The sequence below is a fragment of the Vulpes lagopus genome, chromosome 24 (genome assembly GCF_018345385.1).
Source record: "Vulpes lagopus strain Blue_001 chromosome 24, ASM1834538v1, whole genome shotgun sequence".
Classification (NCBI taxonomy): Eukaryota; Metazoa; Chordata; class Mammalia; order Carnivora; family Canidae; genus Vulpes; species Vulpes lagopus.
In genome coordinates this window covers 30,030,197-30,053,854 of record NC_054847.1, presented here as the reverse complement: position 1 = coordinate 30,053,854, position 23,658 = coordinate 30,030,197, and the positions used below count along the sequence as shown (strand labels likewise).

Below are 23,658 nucleotides of genomic sequence, written 5' to 3'. Positions count from 1 at the left end.
TTCTACTTCATACAACTTCTAGTTACCTTTTCCTATCCATTCACCTATTTCTGTTCAGCAGCAAGAACAAAAAAAATCCATTTATTTTTGCCTTTTTTGGGTTTTCCAAGATCAGTGTCATTTACCTGAATACAAACAAAAGCTAGGGGAAACGGCTTTAATATTGGCATAGACCAAGTACATGTCTCATGAACCGGGAAACCCTGCCTTCTATGGCTTCTTTCGTAGTTTAGAGTCCAATGGTTATATAACCAACTGAAAGTCAAACAAAATTCAAAATGACACAGATTGACAACAAATAACGGAAACACATGGAATCCCCTTGGTTGTTCTTTTTTCTAATAGACAATTCCCTAGCATTCTGTAAATAAAATTATAAATACTAAAGAAATGACGACAATTTCACAATGGGGAAAGGATCATTTCTTATCATAATAAATATTTTGGTACAAATTTTAAAAAGTGTAGAAAAGTTTAGTACCTTGGGGTACTTTTTTCTAATAAAACCATACCTGCTTCAGAACTTGTTTGATTATAGCTGCTAACAATGCTGTTTGGTATCACTGGAGTGGAGGACGTTGAAATTCTTGACTGAGGTGGATTGGGATGTAATGAATTTCCTAAAGCCATGCCCGACTGACTGAGCATCCCACAGTTCCCGCTAGCCTGAATCTGATTTATTAAACCTGCAAGATGGTGGTTTGGGACTGGACTGTTACTGTGAACAAAGTTAGTGTTTGCATTGTGGCAGTGCACGGCTTCCCCTCTCAAAGGTATGTTCTGTGTCAGTGAATTCTGAAGAGCACTGGAGTTCATACTGGGATCTGTAAAATGCAGCTGGTTAGCAGAGCAAGGCAAAGCAGTATTTGAGCCCCCACAACCCGGGGTACTATTGCTACTCAAGTGAGAGCTTTGACAACTCATAGACTGTAGTAACTGAGACATTGAACTGATGGGAAATGAACCCTGACCCTGCTTTCTTAGCAAGTCGGGTCCAGGTTTAGGAACCGCAGAACTATCCATTTGAGACTGTCTGAGCAAACTCAACACTGTCGTAGGTGGCTGTTTTCTTTTCCGCAATGAGTCTTTTTGCTGAGACATCAGCTTATCTCTTAGTGCTGCTCGACCACTTTGCCCTTCCCCTGTTGGGAGAAGCATGTTGGCAGTAGGAGGGAACATGGTGTTTAAAGTGCTATGTCCTTCAGTGTTGCCACTGCCAGCAACAGCTCCAGAATTGCTACTGCTGCTACAGTTGTTACCAGCAAGTTTGTTTTGATTTGCTAGCTGTGCTTTGGCTGCTGCTGAGAGTAAACTACTTGCTGGAAAGGAGGCAGCATTGTGCTGGTTCAAGATCTGATTTAAAGGCATTCCCAGCAAACCAGGCTGACTCTTTACAGAACCACTTCCGGCAGGTGCAGTAGGAAAAGCTGCACTGCTTGGGGTATTTAGTACATTACTCATTCCAGCAATTAATGGGTTAGGGATATCCTTGTACTGATGATGTCCATCGGACTTGGTAGAAGGGCTTGATGGCATTGATGGCCTTGGGGACCCTATCGTTGACCTTGGTGACCTGGGTGGAACCTTAATACCACTACAAGTGGCCTGGGGTCCTAGAGGTGGCATCATGAAATTTCCATGATCTGATGATGTGGAAGATGAGCGTGATCTTTGGGGCGATGCCTCAATCCTTCCAATTCCAGTCCCCATCATGTGCACTGGGGATGTCACTGGAGAAGGGGACAAGGAGGTTGAAGCTGAATGCTGAACTCTTTGTATATGACTCCCATGATTCATATGACCAGGTTTTACGGTTGGCAAAGGGAGATTACTTGGCAAAGGAACAACAGCAGGAGGCATGCTTACATTCATCACAGGTACCTGAGAGTGGACATTTGAATGGAAACTAGTTGGATTAATGATAACAGGGTTCTGATTCACCGGTTTACTAGGAATAGGGTCAAGAATGCCAAGTGGATCTTTCTCAGATGTTAATGGCTTTTTCTGAAGAGCACAAGAAGGTGGAGGAGGGGGAGGTGGGCCTTGGGGTGGTTTGTGGTGGAACATTGCTCGTGGTATTTCCATATTAGTTGAAAAATTACACATTGGTTTTTTCATTACTGGACTCTTTGTAGTCAAGGTTGGGGAAAGAGGTATATTAGTCCTTCCAGCCATTGCACAGGATGACTGTACAGGAGAACCATGTAGCATTACTGAAGGTGGAGAAAGAGGAGTCCTATTCAAATGAATAGGACTAGAATTGGGAGCTCCATGAAAACCAGGATTATTTCTTGTGAAGACATCTGGGCTTCCGAGTGGGTCAGTCCTTGGAGAGATTGAGCCGTCTCCATATATCTGGGAACCTGATGATGCTGGGCTGGGCAGGCCTCCGTGGCTGCCACGGAATGGAGATTTCTGTCCATGTTCACTGCTGCCCAATCTCTGCCGGGGGTAGACAGGGTGGAGTTCTTGTTGCTGGCTTCCAGGCAGTTCTTGTACATATAGCCTTCCCATGGCATTGGATGATCCGATCATTAACTTGAAAGGATTCTTACATTCAGGCATTACAGAATTTGTAATTCCTTCATGCGACTTATTTCTTACGGATCTTGGAGTTGCTGCCCGTGAAGGTACTACTGGAGTTGCATCTGATGTGAAAGACAAACAGAAATTCTGTTAGTAGTCTCAATTCTTTTGTGTTGGCATGGGGGGAGGGAAGGAAAGGAGGAACTGCAGAAGGGAAGGTGTCTGGAAATAGAAATTGGCAAAAAGAAGTTGTGACTCTGTGCAATTAAAAAAAAAAAAAGGTTCTGGACTCGATAGTAAACTTGGATGGAAGAGAATTCACATTTTTCTCCCTTAGCTCACCAAAGGTTCTCCATAACTGCTCATTATGGGTGTTTACTTCTTATTGGATGAGAAAGGATAGGGATCTGAATCAGTACATACAGAGCCATTCTAATAATATTTATGATATAAAAATCAAGATTGAGACCCTATATGGAAATAGTAATGTTACTATCTTGTTGGATATGAGTTTTTTAAGAATGGGGTTACAGTAGAAAATTACAATCTGTACGGCATGTTCTCCTCTAATTTAAATGAATTGCTATTTTCATCAGAAAATGCATTACCCTCTAAATGTTTCTGTTGCCTTACTCAAACTTCCCCAGGATAGCTACAAAAACTCTTCCTTATCTCAACATTCTCACTGTCAGAGCAAGAGAATCTTAACTTTTGTGAAGTAAGTGAATGGGATTTTGAATCTTTTAAAATGGGAGTGATAACAATAGTAAGTGCAGTGATACTGCAATCATGCTTAGCTTCATCAAGTCTGTAACAGTATAACGTGGCAATTTCTTTGCCCTTCATCAGCCATTATTGTCAAAACAGCCTTAGTCAACCAACATAGGTAAAAGACTGTGATTCTTTTATCAGGATAGAGTTCCTATGCAAAATTTACTCGGAATGCTAAAATCTTCTGTACTGGGTTCCATTTGAGTATTCTCTTTTTGCTGCAAGCATTCCTCCCTCCTTGGCTTTTTGGAACCCCTTCTGTTCTTTTGGAGATCAAATAGAATATAGGTAACAAAAGCAAGCTGGCTCATCATAGAGAATTTTCATTCTATCATGTAAGAATCCTAGGTTTAAGCTTTTTAGCCCTTGAGGACATTTAACAATTTATAAAGTTGTGCCTTCTAAATAAAATCAGTTTCACATGCTGATTCCCATCATCTGGTGATGGCTGCTTAGAGAGCTATGTCGAAAGGCTGTTGCACCCTAGCTGGGCTCTGTGAGAAAATGTGAATGTGTCTGTTACAGGCGCAGGCAATGGAAGTGGTACCTTTATAGTAGGTGTTGGCCACCCCAATTCTGAGACTGGCAAAACATTAGCAAGTATACTTGGGTTCCCTGGCAATCAGAGGTATATTTACTTAGGTGGATAATGGTACACCTAAGATAAATATACTTCTCCTACCTGCTAGATAGTATACAGGTAAAATTATATTGTAACAATTTCTAAGACAGTGGTTTTCAACCTGGGGTATACAGGAGTCTAGGTAGAGCACATTAAAGAAGAGAATGCAGTGAACATATATACTTTTCTTGGAAAAGTGGGCTTTCTGTTTCTAGTATGGTAGAGCTTATTTGATAGAGTGGTTTTGGCACATAATATATGAAAAGCTGAGAACCACTGATATAAGAGAACTGCAGCAGATAAACCCAACTGAACTTATTTTCTTGTTAAAGACAGAATTTTAAAGTTTACAGTTAAAGGAATACTCTATGACAAATATTTGAGGCATTGCGCCTAGCAGCTACTGAGAGCACAGTTGTCTGTATTAACACCACTAGCATTATTATATGATTAACTGTGTCCTCGTTAGCACCAAAACCACTGAGTTGTATCTTTTATTGTTATTTATATAATTATCTATAGTTCAATGATTGAAAATATAGATACTGGCATTCTTATATTCCACAGAATTTAGAAAACAGCTGTGGCTTAGAAAGGATTTCTTCCATACCTGGGGAAAAGTAGTTACCATCTTTAAAATGGCAGGAATACTGAATAAACAAACAAAAGTCATGCCAACGTTATGTTATGTTTAGGAGCTAAAGTATTACAAGAGTTGGCAAGTGGAAATGCTGGGCACTCAAGTGTTTACGTGTACACTCAAGTAGACCTTTCAAAAGAACAGACAGAAACTAAATATATCCTCATGTATGTAAACTAAAGAGGAGTGAAAATTACTACATGAGTCTTCTTAACTTTTATTTAAATCCCAACCCTATAATACAGTTTAATATTGGGAAAGTAAGATAAATGCTATGTCTGAAGCTAGTAAAAGAGTAGCAGTTAATCCAATAAATCATATCATTTTAAAAGGGGGTGAGATGTACCATTTATGCCTATGCTGGTTAAAGATTTACCTTTAATTTCAATAATGAAGCCTGTATGTATAGGGTGTGATAAAGGACCTAGATCAAGATTCTGCTAGGGTAATTAAAAAAAAGGGGCAAGGCAGACTTTGTAGAAAGAGGTAAAATTGATATACTGTGATATGAGAATGGCGGTAGACAGATGCAAGGTAATATGCAAAATAAAAATGTAGCTAATCAAGGTGGCAAGATAATGGTAAATTCCAAATAATTTATAACAGTTAAATATATCTTTAAGCTTTTGCTGTATCTCTTAACTTAAAAAAAAATGTAGCTCATAAAAAAAACAAAAACAAACAAAAAAAAAACCAAGAAAAATTCCCTGAATTTTTTTTCTTATATACCTTTGTGGAGCAATTTTATCCTGATCATTCTTGTTAGAGTTCAAAGGTTAGAGTTACTGAAGAGTAGCTCTCTTCAAATTTGTCCCTTCTTGTTCTTTATAGGAGTTCTAAGTGTGATTCTTTAATTACCTATATGCTGTCACAACTACTCTATCTAAAGCTGTCAATAATTTGGCCTACACTTACCTACACAAATTTAACCTTCCAATCAAGTCAGATTAGTGTCCACATCATCTCTTAATTATGTTATACTTATACATAATGAATACTGAATAAGCATTTCTTATTTCCCTTATATGTCCAAATCTTACCATTTTCCAGGGCTGGTTCAAATCTGGGGTTGACCAGAAAGCCTTCTCTGATCACTACAAGTTACACTCATTGTTCCTATTTTTCAGAACTCTGCAGAATGATATCATTTATCCTTCATAAACAAATGCTTTGGTGCTCAACCACATGTTATCTCGAATTATTACTCAAGTGTTAGGTTGATTGTAATATTTTGGAGGGAATTCACATCCTAGCTCATATAAAAAGAAGTTCCTGAGTCTCAAAGTATAATTCCACAAATTAAATATGAGGCATAATGGGAAAAGTTACCACAACAATGGAGAAATTGGATAAGTATATAACTTTAACCAAGCACTCAAGCTTAATGTCTTCAATATAGGATAAATTGACATTATGTGACTCCTAATAAGGACATAATATCATCTATGCAGGGACACCTGGGTGGCTTAGTGGTTGAGCGTCTGCCTTTGGCTCAGGTTGTGACCCCCGGGTCCTGGGATTGAGTCCTGCAACGGGCTCCCCGCAGGGAGCCTGCTTCTCCCTCTGCCTGTGTCTCTCCCATGAATAAATAAATAAAATCTTAAACAAAACAAAACCACATCACCTATGCAATATTCTACCAAATTGTGTTTAACCTTGTGAGTATAAGTAAATATGAGGAAACAATCAGGCAAATCCAAATTGAGGAACATCTATAAAACTGAACTGGGCTCTCCAAAACCAGATTTTAAAAGACTGGGAAATTGGTGTAGATTAAGGAAGTATAACAATTTAGTACAGTTGTACAATCTTTGATTGCATCCATGGTTTAAAAAAATCTAAAAATTAAAAAAAAAAAATCTAAAAATTATTAGGAGAACTGGAATTTATTAGGACAATTACATTCTAATTATATATACTGCATATTGGATAATAAGTGCTAAAGTTTTTGAATGTGATAATTAGATTGCGGTTTGTATAGGCAAACACCCATATGTGCGGAAGTATTTTGGGATGAGTTGTCATAATATTTGCAACCTCTGCCACAAAATGTTAATTGTTGAACTTAAGGGAAGGGTACTTGGGTGCTCATGAACTGTTTATGTAATTTTTCTGCAGCTTTGAAATTTTTAGAAAATAAAAGCATGTGTGTGTATGTGTGTGTGTGTGTCTGTCTGTGTGTGTTGGAGGTATGAAAAGTTCCTGACAAGGTGATTTCTCTTAGTAGGTGCTCAAGAAATAGCTATTGAGTGACTGAGAGAATAACACTGCTAGCTCTGGCAATACTGCTGGTTCTGCTTGAGGACTTGATATCACGCATCCAAACCAGCTCTAGGAAAAAGGTTACTTTGTTTCCTAAAAACCAATGGCACTTTCTCCTTTGTTAGTTCAGCTCTGGGAACTTGCATAGCATTTGTTATGTGTTAATTGGTATTTATTCGGCTGAGTTAACTCAATGATTCAGGAAATCTGGGAAGACAACTTCATAGGAATTTTCCAGACTGATCTGCTATTTGTAAAAAAAAAAAAAAAAAAAGAAAAGAAAAGATAAGACATATATAACTTTAAAAGCATTCTGCATGTTTCAAAAGGGGACTCAGAAAATGTTTGGCAAAGTGATTTCCAGGGACTCCTTTAGGAGAGAAGTTGGGGAGGCAAATTTCTAAACCTTTCACTATATTACATACTTGTTCCTCCCCCGGGACTGGTGAGCACCAGAGAAGGATGTGGGGCTTCCATGCTTTTGTGAAGTGTGGCCACGGCAATGATTTTTCTTTTATGTATGCATAGCTTTGTGACATCTTCATCTGCTTTAACATCTTCTGCGGTTCTCTGTTTCACAGCAGCTCCAGGATCAAAATTAAACACCTGAAAAAAGAATTCTCTGTTTAGAATATGTCTATAAAAACATTAAATTAAAAAAAATCCTCTTGTTAAAAGAAAAGTTTTGCGTAGATTAAGCCATAAATTTGAATAAAACTGTCTGAGGTTTTTAAATTTAAGAAAACAACTTTATATATAAGTATAACAAATACTTCTGCCGAACTCTTGGTTTTTAGTGACAAAGTAAGTAGTGGAAATAAGACAACCAAGATAAAGATATGGAAAGGCATAATGTCTGATGTTTCCAATTTTAGATACTTTCTGATGTTATAACAGTACAAAAACAAAAGTACAGTTAAAAATCCCTAAAAGCTGACCTTTCTACCTGCTAACTTTTTCTTTGGCTTTATTTTACTACTGTATTAATTTTACCTTTCCATGGATTTAAAAAGTCTATTACTCTATTTTTAAAAAATCTTATTACCTATTGCATATATACTTAAATGCTTTTTTTTGGGGGGGGTGGTGAATGAGGTGACATAAATAAAAGGAAAAATTATTTATTAATCTTTAGTTCTGAAATTAGCACATAATAGATATTCAAAGAACAATGACCCATTTCTATTCTATTCTAAATAATATTTTATCATTTAAAATAACTATTTTTTACCTTGTAAAGGACTAAAACTGTTTTACTTTTGGCTCGGAGGGTTCAGCTTTGTGATTTTAGAAATATTTGTGGCAGATTTATCAATACCAGTGCAAAAAAATAATATTGCAAATTGAGCAGTTACAGTAGGGGGAAAATGCACTACTAAATAGCATGGGTATAGCTCAAATAAAAAGGTGCCAAAAAGATTTTGATGAAGTATTTAATATGAATATAGATTTGTCACCTTTGAAAATGGCAAGGAGTTGAACATTTTCTACAATTTTTAAGCATTCCAGAACACATGCAAAAGATACCTAATTAGATAAAGGCTTTAAAATGCACATATGATTGGGGAGAAGTAATATAAAAATGAAATGCCAAATGAGAAAAGCAAATATATGAAACACCTAAAAAAATACAAAACTGCCAACAGATCTATTGTGAAATGGTTACCTTGGGAAGAATAAGAGGACATTCCAAGCCACACTTGCATGTTCCGTCAGTAAGCAGGTATGTTTTAACCTGCTCCAAGCAAGATAACAAAGACCCACTGGGACTGTAAAAATAGTTTAAAAAAACATCAGGAAATAATTCTGACTACACATATTATATGAAAAAAGGCATAATTTATAGTCTTACTGTCCTTCACAAGATAACATTTTCCTACTAAGGAAAAACATTTGCTTTGTCAATATTATGTTATCTACTAAATTATAGCCTTTAACACTATTGATCTTTCTTTTAACCAAAATATTTCTCAGAAAAATAAAGATTTTTCATAGAAAATTAAATAAATGTGTTTTGAAAACCAAGAGTGGATTACGGATGAGAAAAATGCTATTCTTAAGAAAGTACAGAAGCAGGCAAGAAAGGAAAAGAAAACTACATGAAAGCAATCATTATTTTAAACTAGAAGCTCTACCTTTAAAGCTGTTTGAGGAAATACTAAAATTTAGGAACATGTTGGAAGTCAAACCAGAAAGTCTCTAAGTCTGCAAGTTTCCTTTAATCTTGGAGTCTAGAACCAAATTGCCCCAATGTAATAACTGATTTCTCTTTTTTCCCCAATACATGTGTTTCTTTGAAGATTGGTTAAGTGTGGCCCAATCAAATAATACTGAGGAACCAAACCATACTGGCGAGGAAGAAGAGCATGCAGAACTGACAAAGGATGGGGAACCCTTAAGAAAATAGGGTTTTACACGGCAGAAAAGTGCCTTGCACGTCTTCTGGTTTGTAATTGTGGTAGTGGTTTCAGTGTTTCTACCCTGTGGTTCACAAAAGTCAGTATAATATATGCATACTGACCAAGTTTAAGTCTTCAGAATAGGTACTAATTCTAATGACAGAATAAGTCTTTGATTTTTATTTACAAGGGGTGTTATTTAAAACGGGCAATCTACACTTTAGGACTTTCATTGTTAATATGCTCATTTTACAACTTAAATCCATGTTATACTTTGAAAATTATTATATATTTTTCATTCAAGAATATCTTTTATTTATGACTATTTGCTAAAACCTTTATTTTAGCTTTCTGATTAAATTTATCCAGAAATAATACTATCCTTTTTGTAAACAAAGCATTTTTCTACTGTGGGTAGACTGTCTATATAATAACACAGGTAACAATTTTCTATCTATAAATAAACCAACTTTAAAATGCAATTCACATTTTATTTAGGGACATTCATATAAATGACTTATGAATGTAGAAAATCTCAATTAAAATCCTCAACATTGTTGACTCAATTATTCATTTAGACTAACAGTTTTTTTCAGATGATATGCAAAAAATAATAATTCCTATATTACAGACTTGAGTTCCACCCCAGTGGTAGGGCAACCAGATGATTTTAAAGGTCTGGTAATTTTGATAAAACAAGATTACCAATCAGTTGTCATATGAAGACTTCATGAATTTTGTGAAAAGAAACTGCCTAGCATTTTGCAGTTAAAGAAAGTGTATGGACTAAATCCTAGAATAATGTAATTGTAAAATTAAACCTGAAGACAAAAATTCCTGAATTCTATTAGAGTACTCTACTTTAGACACTTTAAAAACATTTCCTCTCAATCAGTCAGTTGAGTTCTTTCCTTCAGTTGGAGCTCTTTAATTAACTTTTGGGAGTAATAATTAATGTAAAAAATAGTTACAAGTCTTACGGCATAGATAAAGCTCAAAAGATTGAAAGCAGGTGGGAAATTTCCTGTGCAGCTTCAATGCCGCCCTGAGGCAGGAGCAGCTGGAGACTAACCTAAATATTACAAGCAAACTGCACACTGAAAGGGAGCTACAGAAGGAGGGCTAGCCTCCTATATATGTTTAAGTCATAATTTAAACAGTTATATATACAAATAAAAAGCAAGCTGACTAAATTTATTTGATGGTGCTTTACCTTATTTAGCAAAGTTTGTTTCTGTAATAATTCTTAGTGTATAGATCTGGATTTGGAGAACTCACACAAACAGAAAATGAAGTCCTTGTACACTTGGAAAATCATGAATGGCCAAGATAAATGACAGATTTTTATACTTAACTTGGTTTAACCTAGCTCTCTGCAATCTAAAAAGCTGATATGTCTTTCACTGGGATAAAGATTAAGTAAAAAATTAAATTATTAAGATTTTAGAGTCATTTGTGCTTTAAGCTGAATATATATTTGCTCTTTATGGGCTCGAATAATCATAAATATAAACAGTAATAGTGATATCTTGCTATATTATATTTACAACAAAGTATTTTTAGCAGTTATTTTTAACAGCATTGGCAATAAAAACACTTTGAAAAAGTTATGTGTCCTTGTTCATCTTATCTACTGGATGAGCACCACATTCTCTGCTTTCTTATCCTTTCATTCCAATTAATATAGAGCACATCTTTACTATTACAGAAATAAGATACTTATGTACAAAAGAATTTCAATAGGTAATTAAGTTTACCTCAAGAGACAAATTACACAAAGCAAACAAAACTGAGATAGATTCTGAACTGACTTCTAAGTTGTTAAGGTATGAAATCATTTGTATTTATGTAATAGAAAATAACTCATTTATATAAATACATCTTTGTACAAGTAGAGAATTCCACTGAAGCTGGGATACAAATAACCACACTGAAAGAAACAGCATTAATTTAATGATGCAATGTGATATCTTTTAAAAAGTCCTAAGTCTGTTTTTATAGTACATCACAAAGAAAGGTTTATGCTATCATAACCTTTCATATACTTCCAGATAAACTACAAAATAAGTCTCTTAGATGCCATTTGTTTAACAATAAGACTAAAACTTGGTTAAGGGTTCAAGATTATAGGTAGGAAGGTCCTGAGCTCAACTCCTTCCATGGACACAATAAGTCTAAACTACACATGGAATACTGTCCCTTAAAGACCTAGAAACCATGAACAGAGAGTGTCCACAGCAGGGGCAGCACCGAGATGGGCGGAAGACGCAGAGATGCAGTCTCAGTAAGGAAAAAAAACCACACCCCAGGCATGAAGTTCCACAGTCAGGAATATCCCAAAGGTATGGGCCTCTTCCCTAAAAAAACAAGAGATTTAAGCTCTACATCAGGCAAACCCAATCCTTAGAGGAGGGACAAGCCCCCCAAATAGCTGGCTATGAAAACCAATAGAGAATATATCCAGATAAACTGTATAATTATAGGGGGAAAAAACCCCTGTTCTCAAAGGGCTCATGCATAGACTTACTTGACCCAGAAACCAGAGCAAAAACACTATATTGAAAAGTGCATAGACCACAGTGAAAGATACCTACTTACCAATCTTGGAGAGCCTGCTGGAGAGGCAGAAGGTAGCAGGGCCTCTCCCCAAGGACTAAGACACTGGTGACAGTCATTTCTGCTACCTCAATCTGCCATGCTGATCCAGGCACTGGTGGGCACCATTTTGGTATCCTCTTCCTAGAACACTAATGCAAAGGAGTGTGCTCTGCTGAGAGTTTTACAAAACCTGGCACATCTGCCAGGCCTTGCAGCTAATAGGACACTAATCTTGCCCACCAGCATGCCTGTAGCAATTACCCTAGGGCCACACAACCAGCCAGGCCAGGGGCCAGCCCTACCCAGCAGTACACCCACAGTAATTGTGACCCCACTATAACAGGAGGGTATACATTGCCCACACAAGGGATACCTCTATAGCAGCTGGTTCTGGTGATTAGGGAGGATTGCACTTCTGGGCCCCATGGGACATCTCTTATACAAGCTACTCCTTCAGGATCAGGAGAGGTAGCTGAACTGCCCAATACATAGAAACAAACACAGAGAGGTAGGCAAAATGAAAAGAGAGAGGATTATGTTCAAAAGAACAAGACAAAACCTCAAAAAAAGAACTAAACAAACAGAGAAATCTGTCTGATAAAGATGTCAAAGTTATGGTCATAAACATACTGAACTCGTGAGAACAATGGATGAACAACACAGAACTTCAACAAAGGGACAGACAATATAAGAAAGTACCAATTAGAGATGAAGATTACCATAACAGAACTGAAAAATACACTAGAAGGAATAAACAGCAAATTAGATGATACAGAAAAACGTATCAGCAATATTCCAATACCCTGGAAGACAGGGTAATGGAAATAGCCTAAAGTGAATGACAAAGGAGAAAAAAAAAATAATAAAAAAAAGAATAGTTTAAGAAATTCCTGAAACAAAAGGAAAGAAAAGAAAAGAAAAGAAAAAAAGTCCCAAAACCCTGAAGCAACATTAAGCAGACTAACATTCACATTATATTTAGGGGTTGCAGAAGTAGAAGAAAGAGAGAAAGCACTGGAAAACTTATTTGAAAAAATTATAGTTGAAAATGTCTTTGACCTGGGGAAGGAGAGACGTTCACATTCAGGAAGCACAAAGAATCCCAAACAACATGAACCTACAGATCTACATCCAGACACATTATGATTAAAATGTCAAAAATTAAAGATAAAGAAAGAATCCTTAAAAAAAAAAAAAAAAAAAAAAGAGAAAAGCAATTAGTTACATATAAGGGAATTCCTATAAGACCATCAGCTGATTTTTCAGCAGAAACTTTGCAGGTCAGAAAAGAGTGGCATGATAAATTCAAAGTGCTAAAAAAAAAAAAAAAAAAAAAAAAGGAAGAAGAAGACGCTTACAACCAAGGATATTTACCTGGCAAAGTTATCAATCAGAATTGAAGGGGAGATAGAGTTTCCTAGAGGAGCAAAAGCTAAAGGAGTTCATCACAACTAAACTGGCTTTACAATAAATATTAAAGGGACTACTTTAGGTGGAAAAGAAAAAGCCATGACTAGAAATAAGAAAATATATGAAATAAAAAAAATCTTACTGGTAAAGGCAAACATATAGAAAGGTCGTGAATCAACCACTTATAAAGGTAGGATGAAGGTTAAAAGACAAAAGTAGTAAAGTCAATGATATCTGTAATAATTAAAGGACACACAAAATAAAAAGATGTAAAACATAAAATGTGGATAGAGGAAAGCAAAAACATAGTGCTTTTGGAATGCTTTCAAACTTAAGCGACCACCAACTTAAAATAGATTATGATATGTATTGACTGTTCTATATGAACCTCGTGGTAACCAAAACCCAAAAACCTAAAATACATATGCAAAAAATAAAGGGAAAGGAATCCAAACATAAAACTAAAGAACATCATCAAGTTACAAAGAAAGATAGCAAGAGAAGAAAGGAGAAGAGTAGAACTACAAAAACAACCATGAAACAACAAAATGGCAATAACCACACACTTATCAATAATTACTTTAAGTGTAAATGGACTAAATGTTCGAATCAAAAGACACAGGCCAGGGATCCCTGAGTGGCGCAGCGGTTTAGCACCTGCCTTTGGCCCGGGGCCCGATCCTGGAGACCCAGGATCGAATCCCATGTCAGGCTCCCGGTGCATGGAGCCTGCTTCTCCCTCTGCCTGTGTCTCTGCCTCTCTCTCTCTCTCTGTGACTATCATAAAAAAACAAAACAAAACAAAACAAAACAAAAGACACAGGCCAAATGGATAAAAAACAAAAACAGAACTCATCTATATGCTGCCTATATAAGAGACTTCAGATCTAAAGACACACAAAGAGACTGAAACTGAAGGGCTGAGAAAAGATACTCTACAGAAATGGAAACAAAAACAAAGCTGGGGCAGAGATACTTATATCAAACAAAAAGACTTAAAACAAAGGCTGTAACAATAGATTAAAAAAAAAAAAAGGAAATTACAAAATGACAAAGGGATCAATTTGACAAGAAGATATAACACGTGTAAATATTTATGTGCCCAACACAGTAGCACCTAAATACATAAAGCAAATAGTAAGAGACAGAAAGGGAGAAACTGACGGCAATAGTATAATAGTAGGGAACTTAACACTCTACTTACATCAATGGATAGATCATCCAGTCAGAAAATCAATAAGGAAACATTGGCCTTAAACTACCCACTGGACCAGAGGACTTATTAGATATATACAGAACATTCCATCAAGTGCACATGGAGCATCCTCCAGGATACATCATGTCAGGCTGCAGAAGTCTCAATAAATTTAAGAAATTGAAATTATATCAAGTATCTTTTCCAATTACACATATGAAACAAATGTAAAATCAATTACAAGAAGACAAACTGAAAAAACACAAGCACATGGAGACTAAACATCATGCTACTGAACAATGAAGAAATCAAAAAATATTTTGAGACAGATAAATACAACATCCTAAAATTTATGGGATGCAATCAAAAGCAGTGTTAAGAGGGACGTTTAAAGTGATACTGTTCTGCTTCAAGAAACAAGAAAAATCTCAAATAAGGATTTTAACCCCACACCTAAAGGAACTAGAAAAAGAACAAACAAAACCCAAAGTTAGTAGAAAGAGGAAATAAATATTAGAGTTGAAATAAGTGAAATAAAGATTAAAACTTAAAAAATTCAAAAGATTAAGGAAACTAAGCACTGGTTCTTTGAAAACATAAACAAAATTGATGAACATTTAGGTAGATTCATCAAGAAAAAAAGAAGAGAGCACCCAAATAAATAAAATATCAATGAAAAAGGAGAAAAGACCCTGAATAGCCAAATCAATCTTGAGAAAGAAGAACAAAGCTGGAGGTAATCATAATCCCCATTTCAAACTTACTACAAAGCTATTGTAATCAAAACACTATGGTATTATCACTAGCACAAAAACAGACACACAGATCAATATAACAGAATTTAGAGAGCCCAGAAATAAACCCATGGTTATAGGGTCAATTAATATACAACAAAGTAGGTAAGAGTATACAATGGGGGAAAAGACAATCTTTTCAATAAGTGTTGCTAGGAAAACTGGACAGCTACATGCAAAATAGCAAAACGGGATCACTTTCTTACACCACACACCAAAAAATAAGTTCAAAACTGAAGACTTGAAGGTAAGATCTAAAACCATAAGACTCTTAGAAGAGAACATAAGCAGTAAGCAAGCTCTTTGACATCAGTCTTAAGCAATATTTTTTTTGGATCTGTCACCTCAGGCAAGGATAGCAAAACTAAAAATAAACAAAGGGACTGTATTAAACTAAAAAGCTTTGTACACAGTGAAGGAAACCATCAACAAATAAAAAGGCAACTTACTGAATAAGAGAAGATATTCACAAAAGGTATACCCAAAAAGGGGTTAACGTCCAAAATATGTAAGAACTCATACAACTTAATATCAAAAAAACAAACAATCAGATTAAAAAATGTGCAAATGACCTGAACAGACATTTTCCCAAAGATATACAGGTGGCCAACATGTACATGAAAACATGCTCAACATCGTTAATCATCAAGGAAATGCAAATCAAAAGCACAACAAAATATCTCCTCACAAGTGTCAGAATGGCTGTCATTAAAAAGATAAGAAATAACAAAATGCTGGTCAGGATGTGGAGAAAAAGGAACCCTGTGCACTGCTGGTATGAATGTAAACTGGAGCAGCAAGTTTGAAAAACAGTATGGATCTTCCTCAAAAAATTAAAAACAGAAATACCATATGACCCAGTAATTCTACTTCTAGATATTTAACCAAAGAAAATGAAAACACTAATTCAAAAAGACATTTGCACTTCTATGTTCATCAGCATTATTTGCAATAGCCAAGATATGGAAGCACCCTAGATATTTACAGATAGATGAATTGACAAAGGAGATGTGGGACACACATCTCCCAGCGCACCCACGCTGGAAAATTAGTGATAAAAAAAAGATGAAACCTTGCCATTTGTGACAAGGTGGATGAATGAAGAGGGTAGTAAGCGAAATATGTCAGAGAAAGACAAATACTGCATAACTTCACTTATATGTGGAATCTAAAGAACAAAATAAGTGAATAAACAATATAGAAACAGACTCATAGATACAGAAAACAAACTGGTGGTTGACAGAAGGGAGACGGGTAGAGGGATGGACAAAATACATGAAGGGGATTAAGAGGTATGATCTTCCAGTTATAAAATAGGTAAGACACAGAGATGTAATGTACAGCACAGGGAATAGTCAATAATATTGTAATAATCTGTATGATGATAGAGGGTAACTGGACTTACTGAGGTGACCATTTCATAATGCATATAAATATCGAATCACTAAGCTGTAGTAATAATACTAATATTGTATGTCAGTTAAAAAAAAAACCCTTGAAACTTGCTAACAGTTCAGTTATTCCATTCAACTTGGACACAAGATATATGTCACCAAAATTTAAAAGATCAGACATTTGCATTTTACTTGTATGATTTTTACTTGTGAGATGAAGAGCCATCTCCAACAAGACTTTTTCTTTTTTACTATTATATGCAACAGAATAAAAACTGCACAGAAAAAACAGGGAAATTATTTTTAGTTAATATCAGGAATTAAGAAGACTCATGACTAAAACTGCCTACAGATAAAAACACTCAACTTTACATCAGAAAAGTCAGCTGAAGCACTAGACGGACAGAATAATATTGTCCAGAGATATCAGGTCTATTTCTAGGATTTTACTTTCTCCTGTGAATGTGGTAATGATGCTTATATGTTTCTTTTAGAAATCTTCATATTTTTCTTTATCCTCGTTACAGAGATAAGCAGAATGACACGTTATATAAACACAAGTAATGCATAAAAATTCTCTCTTGTAACCTAAGGCAATTTACGTTGCAAAACAGGACAGCATAAAACACTCAAATATTTCCAGCATGAAGGTCATTTATTCAAATTTATGTGAGGTGCTGTCACTGATGGTATTTTGCTCCCTCAAAGGAACAGACTCTACCTTCTTAATTTCGGGATTGCAAACTTGGAGGAGACCACAGGTAATAATAAGGCTCACCTGACATAAAGCACTCCATTTTGATCCACACGCCGCTGCCAACCCACAGGAACTTGTATAGCTGGAAGACCTCCATCTTTGTCCCCTCCGTCACAGTCCTTGCCTCCATTCATTTTCTGTGTCTGCTTGGGACTCTCCAAAGATATCAGCAATAAGATGATATCCTTATATTACAGGGCATGATGGCCTTCAAAAATGGCCAATGCAGCACAGTTTTTCCCAGACTGTACAAAATGCATTGGGAAGCTTCGGCTCAGTTTGGAACCAAGTCCTTGAAATCTGCCATTGTGGAAAAAATCAGTTTCCCATTATAATCTACATTAAATAAACAATATTTAATTCCTAAGGATGGTCTACATGGGTAAAAATGAGTGCTTCTGACTAAGGAAAATCATATTCGCCAATGCTGGTACCTGCCTGGATTGGGGGAGGGGAAGAGTGTAAAGTTTTTAGTTCAACATTTTGTCTTGAACCTTGATGTCAGACTAAAATAACCTCTATTGTCTACAGACCGGTCTCATTTTTACAGTGTGAGTCGGTTAATATTTCCAGGTACTACCCGCCTTTAGAGGCCACATTCTTTAAACTTTCTCTTCATCTTCCAATCTGAATCCAAGATGTTGGAGGTTGGTTCATCTGATGTTTTCATGTCTTCAAAATTCCAATAATGCAGCCTGAAACATATGTAAATGTGTAAACTGTATATTTAATATTGAAAAACTGAGAAGTGCACAGTTTTAAAAATAGATTAAACTGCTAAGTGCACCAAACCACTTTGATGTTCTCTGCAGTCAAAATCACGTCAAATTCGTCTTGTTTTCTTCTTCCAACTTGATCTACTCACTCTAGTTAAACCAATTTGCTTGCTCTTCACCACACGCAACTTTCTAATTAGAGATAGATGCATAATCATAGCATTTCACAAATACACAAACACACACACACATGCACACACAAGGCCTCCCTACATTAAAAATGTATCTATCACCTCATATTCTGATAATTGGAAAGTTTTGTGCTAACCCAATTACATTTTATCACTCTTTAATTGTACATACGCTTATGATTTTCTTTTCTAATCATCATATTGGCCTAAAGGAGCAAAAGCTTCTTTTATTTAAGAAAAAATTAAAAGAAAATATACAGTACATTTCCAGATACAAGAAATTTCCTCCACTGTTCTTGAATAGAAGAGTGGGAGTTGCTTTATAGTTAAGATTTACAAATTCCCATCTATTATGGGGTACTCTCTTACTTCCTTTATTTTTTATTTATTTTATTTTATTTTTTTTCTTACTTCCTTTATTAAGTCACAAGGTCCTGCTTGGGGGAAAATATACTGGCTTGAGACAACAAGCAATCAGTGCTAGTGTGGAAAGCTTGAAAGAGGTCATCTTAATGGAATTGATAAGTAAAAAAAGATGGCAAATAAAATTTGAAAAGATTTAGTACTTAATCCTAACGGAGAATGTAACAGTGGCTAGTGTTACTTCTTGTGGTACATAAGCCTTTCTATCATCAATTTAATATGTAGTGTGTAATTACTTTGTGGGGCCCATGAAACTATACTAAGGGATGAATGAAAAAAATCATTCTACTGTTATATGAGGGAGACACGTGGCTTGGGATAAAACTGTCCTGTGACAGCACCATCACAGATTTTTAAAAAATGCCATACCCAGGCAACTTAACTGAAGGTGAAGGTGATATGCTCTGGAAAAGTGTTAAAAGGCTTAAGAGTCATGAAAATATTAAAACTGTTTTAAAAAATTTTTAAAGATTTATATTTTAGAGGTTTAAAATATGTATGCATAACTTAACAAATTAAATCGTGTAAATAAAGACATAACTACTTTATCCGCGTTCCTAGAACCCCACATCATTTAAGGTAGCTCCAAAAATTTTTGGGGCTGTCTTCATTGAGGAATCAGGAGAATGCCTCAAACTAAAAGGCATCATGTATTCAGGCAAGTGCTCTATTTGCAGCCTGGGCTCGGAGACAGATCGAAGGTGTTGTAATGAAGCATATACTCATTTGGCTGAAAGTCACAGGCCATGGGCATGGGTGTTGTAAACATCAACAGGCAACGGGAAAGTGGCAAAATCTGTTGGGGAAAAAATGTGAGGTACAGGGAAAAGTGCCCAGTAGTAGCATTCCCAGTGATGTCTCAAGGTCAACATCGCGGGGGTCACTCCACTGAGTCTACGCTTCTCACAAAAATGACCCACTTGTCTCCCATTCACTGCACTTTTAACCAGTCGGCAGCTACTGTGCATGGGGTACCATGCTGCGGCAGTCCAGAGACGGGGGGCACTTCTCTATCCACGGCCCAGTGTCATGTTTGGCACCGAAGAGCTGTTCGGTGTGGAAGAGTACAAAGAAAAGGGGGAGCAAAAATGAGAAAGGCTGGAGGGAGCAAGAAAGGGGTCAGTCCCTCAGCAGCCTTCCCCGCGCTGGTTAATGATGGGAAAGACACATTAATTTTGTGTCATCCTGGATTCCCAGTTTTGCCAAATAGTAAGAGACCCTGATGATTGAACCTGTGTTTTTTTGTTTTTAAAGATTTTATTTATTATTCATGAGAGACACACACAGAGAGAGAGAGAGAGGCAGAGCCACGGGCAGAGGGAGAAAAAGGCTCCACGCAGGGAGCCTGACGTGGGACTTGATCCCAGGACCCCAGGATCACGACCCGGGATGAAGGCGGAGCTACACCACTGAGCCACCCAGGCTGCCCTGTTTGTTTTTTTAAGTCTTTTTTCATGCTCATTTTATTACCTTACTTTTCCCAATAAAATCTGTTGGGTGGTCTGTGATCTTTAGATTGGACCGGCTCTCAATCTCCCTACTGTTGAGCTCTCTGCTCATTGGATGCCTATTTTCTTCTCTTTTCTTAAATTTTATTTATTTGTTTGACACCGAGAGAGAGAAAGAGAGAGAGAGAGAGAGAGAGAGCGCACAAGCGGGTGGAGCGGCAGGCAGAGGGAGAAGCAGGAGAGCCGCACGCAGGGCTCGATCCCAGGACCATGAGATCATGACTTGAGCTGAAGGCAGATGCTTAACCAGCTGAGCCCAGCCAGGCGCCTTCATGGCTATTTTCTTTCTGGTTTTCCTTTCCCTCCCTCCCTCCCTCCCTCCTTCCTTCCTCCTCCTGTCTCTTTCTTTCTGCCTGCATGTGACTGCATGTGACTCCAACTTCCCTATGAGACCGGCTGGCTCACTCCATTAAGTAAATTTGTGGATCTGCCAGATAATAACCCTGGATTGATTCCTGCCAAATGTCTCTCTCATATTTCAGCAATGAAAAAATACAAATATCTGATGGCTGGGTTTTGCTTAGACCAGCAGTTCTCAGAGCGAGGTCCTGGGACAAACATCATTATTGTCAATGATGCCCGGGAACTTGTCAGAAATACAAATGCACAGGCTGGCACCAGATTTAATGAATTAGAAACTCTGGGGGGCTGCTCAGTTCTTTAAGAAGCCCGCCAGGTGATTCTGACGCATGCTCAAGGTGAGACCCCCCTGGCTGGGACTGACGCCCCTGCCTCCCTGCCCAGGACAGGACGTGGCCCTTCTGTATCTCCACACGCGCAGGCGGCCAGCCCTCTACTCCCTTTTGGCCCTGGGAGGCTCATCCTTCCTTTGCTGATACTTCAGCCTTCTAGAAGCAGCGCGACTCCAAGAGCCTAAGGGACTCCTCACAGAGCAGAGGTCCAGTAACTACCCAGTTATCATTTATTTATCTGTAATGGCCCTGATTTTTTCAACATTCATTTTTTGAATTTGGAAAATTCAGAGATGTCTGAAGGTTGAAAATTAAAATTGAAATGTAATCTCACTGCTGAATAATAACCACTGCAAATTTGAATGTACTTTCTTTCGATCATTGTTTTTTGAAGGCTTTAAAAGCACACTTTAAAAAAAGAATTTATCATAAACAATACACCGCCACTCCAAATTCACAATGTAAGCATTTTGTCAGTTTTGCTTATTTTGAAAAATAAAGCACTATTACAGATAAAATTAAATACTATTTCTCTCCCCACCCCATCTCTCTCTAGTCCTATTTCCTTCACTCTTACCTTAAAGGCAACCACCCTCATGAATCTGCTCCTCATTCTTCCAGGCTATGGGGAAGCATGCTTTTTTAGATGTTTATTTACTATGTGTATATGTAAACAATATTTGGCATTGTTATATGTGTTTTAAAATTTTTATATAAACACAATTTCACGTATGTATCAATCTGCAACTTGATTTTTAAAATTCAACAGGTTTTTTTTTTTAAGATTTTATTTTTTATTCATGAGAGACACAGACACAGGCAGAGGGAGAAGCAGGCTCCATGCAGGGAGTCTGACGTGGGACTCGATCCTGGGTCTCCAGGATCACGCCCTGGGCTGAAGGCGGCGCTAAACTGCTGAGGCACTCGGGCTGCCCTCAACACTGTTTAAGAGCTAGCTCAGTTGAGATACACAGATATGTCTCTGTTGCAGAAATATAGATCCAATTTGTTAATTTTTACCATCTGATGGTATTGTATCATGTGAGTAGAGAACTATTCATCTATTGATATATCAATCATATTAATGTTAGGTTGTGGGGTTTGCACATTCTCAACTTTTCAGACACTGCCAAATTGTTCTCCAAAGCTGTGCTGATTCCAAGTTCTTTCCATGTTATAAACACATCTTTCTCCTTTAAATATTTAATTATTACCACTTTATACTTTATTTTCATGCTGAGCCTTTTCCTATGGCATTAAATCCTTTTTCCAAAATATGATTTTTAATTGCTGGATAGAATTTTTGAGGATAAACATATATATGTAATTTATTTACTTCCCTTTTGTGAACATAGATCTTTTCCTGAATTTTCACAACTACAAATAAATCTGAGATAAATATATCTGTACATAAATCAATAGCCATTTTGTTAATTTACTGAGAATTATTTGCTAAAACAGAATTGCATAATTTTAGGATCCTTGATAAATTTCTTAAAGTGACAAAAAAGGTAGTTTTGGGAAAGCATTTCAGGCCATAATTCTCAAACTTTAGAAACCCACGTGTATCCTCTTCTGCTAAATATTAAAATCTTCTCTTTGGCTCTAAGATTCTGATAACCTTATCACTTAGACCCATCATTCAAGATTAAGTCAGGCTTCATTTTTATAGTTTATATTGTAAAAACAATAGTTTCCCCTCTTTTCTTTATTTAACATAAGAAACTATGTATCTATAAGATTTTTCCTTCATGTCCCCTGGAGATTCCATTATGACTCACCTTGTTCATATGGCTTGGTTTACCTAATAGACAGAAGTTAAAACAGAAAAGATACTGTGATATGAAGTGTATCTCCATCTTACTAATACTCAGGACCAGGGATAGATCTTACACTTAGGACAGAATTTAAATTTATTTCATAAATAATTCTGGCAGCAACAATAATAAAATTCAAAAAGTGGTGTGTGTGCATGTCCTGAGGAGATCTACCACAATTCTACCAACATTTTTTTTTTTTAAGATTTTATTTATTTATTCACGAGAGACACACAGAGAGAGAGAGAGGCACAGACACAGGCAGAGGGAGAAGCAGCCTCCATGCAGGGAGCCCGACATGGGACTCAATCCTGGGTCTCTAGGATCTCGCCCTGAGCTGGAGGCGGCACTAAACCACTGAGCCGTCCACCAACATTTTGGTTTTCTTACTTCCTTTCAATATGTAAATTAATCTGAGAATTGGCTTTTAGTGAATTGAATTTAATGGCTTGATTCACTTCTCTGCATTGGCTTCCTCTTACTATTCGGAATTCAAATTAGATGTCACCTCCTCCAAGGGACTACACTATAAACCACAGGTAATCTCTCAGACTTTGTTAAGTAAGTCACTGATATTTCTCGTCATCCATTTGTTTCTTATCACTTATTTGTTTGTCTATTGGCTGTCTCTCCCCCGTGGGAATGTAAACTGCCTCACAGCAGGGACATCTCTCTAGGTCCTTCTTTTGTTCCTGGTTCCTGGTAGTGCCTGGCCTGCAGTAGGTGTGTAAGTGCTTCATGAAGACTGCATATTCTAATTAGTCAATATAGCTCTATATTCTGATTTTTGTTATGGAGGCTTATAAAGATTTTTTTTTTAGCAATACATACATCTAAAATGAAAGAGAGGTTTTTAAATGAAGTCAACAGAAAAGAATGAGTATGAATGTTGACAAAATATACGAAAGATTTTTCACTCTAAATCTGTCCCTGATCTCATAAT

At 36.7% G+C, this 23,658-nt stretch overlaps 1 protein-coding gene across 9 annotated transcripts in view; it reads right to left on the bottom strand.

Annotated features, from left to right (window-relative positions):
* MBD5 (methyl-CpG binding domain protein 5) overlaps positions 1–23,658 on the bottom strand; it is a 438,997-nt gene that overhangs the window by 50,609 nt on the left and 364,730 nt on the right. For all 9 annotated transcript variants that reach the window (XM_041739751.1, XM_041739750.1, XM_041739753.1 and 6 more), the window contains 4 exons: positions 17,390–18,063; positions 8,488–8,590; positions 7,247–7,427; positions 513–2,648 (listed from right to left, as the gene is read on the bottom strand). In XM_041739751.1, the coding sequence (XP_041595685.1) occupies positions 513–2,648; positions 7,247–7,427; positions 8,488–8,590; positions 17,390–17,502 (2,533 nt within the window). In that variant the 5' untranslated portion in view covers positions 17,503–18,063. The remainder of the gene's footprint in view (positions 1–512; positions 2,649–7,246; positions 7,428–8,487; positions 8,591–17,389; positions 18,064–23,658) is intronic.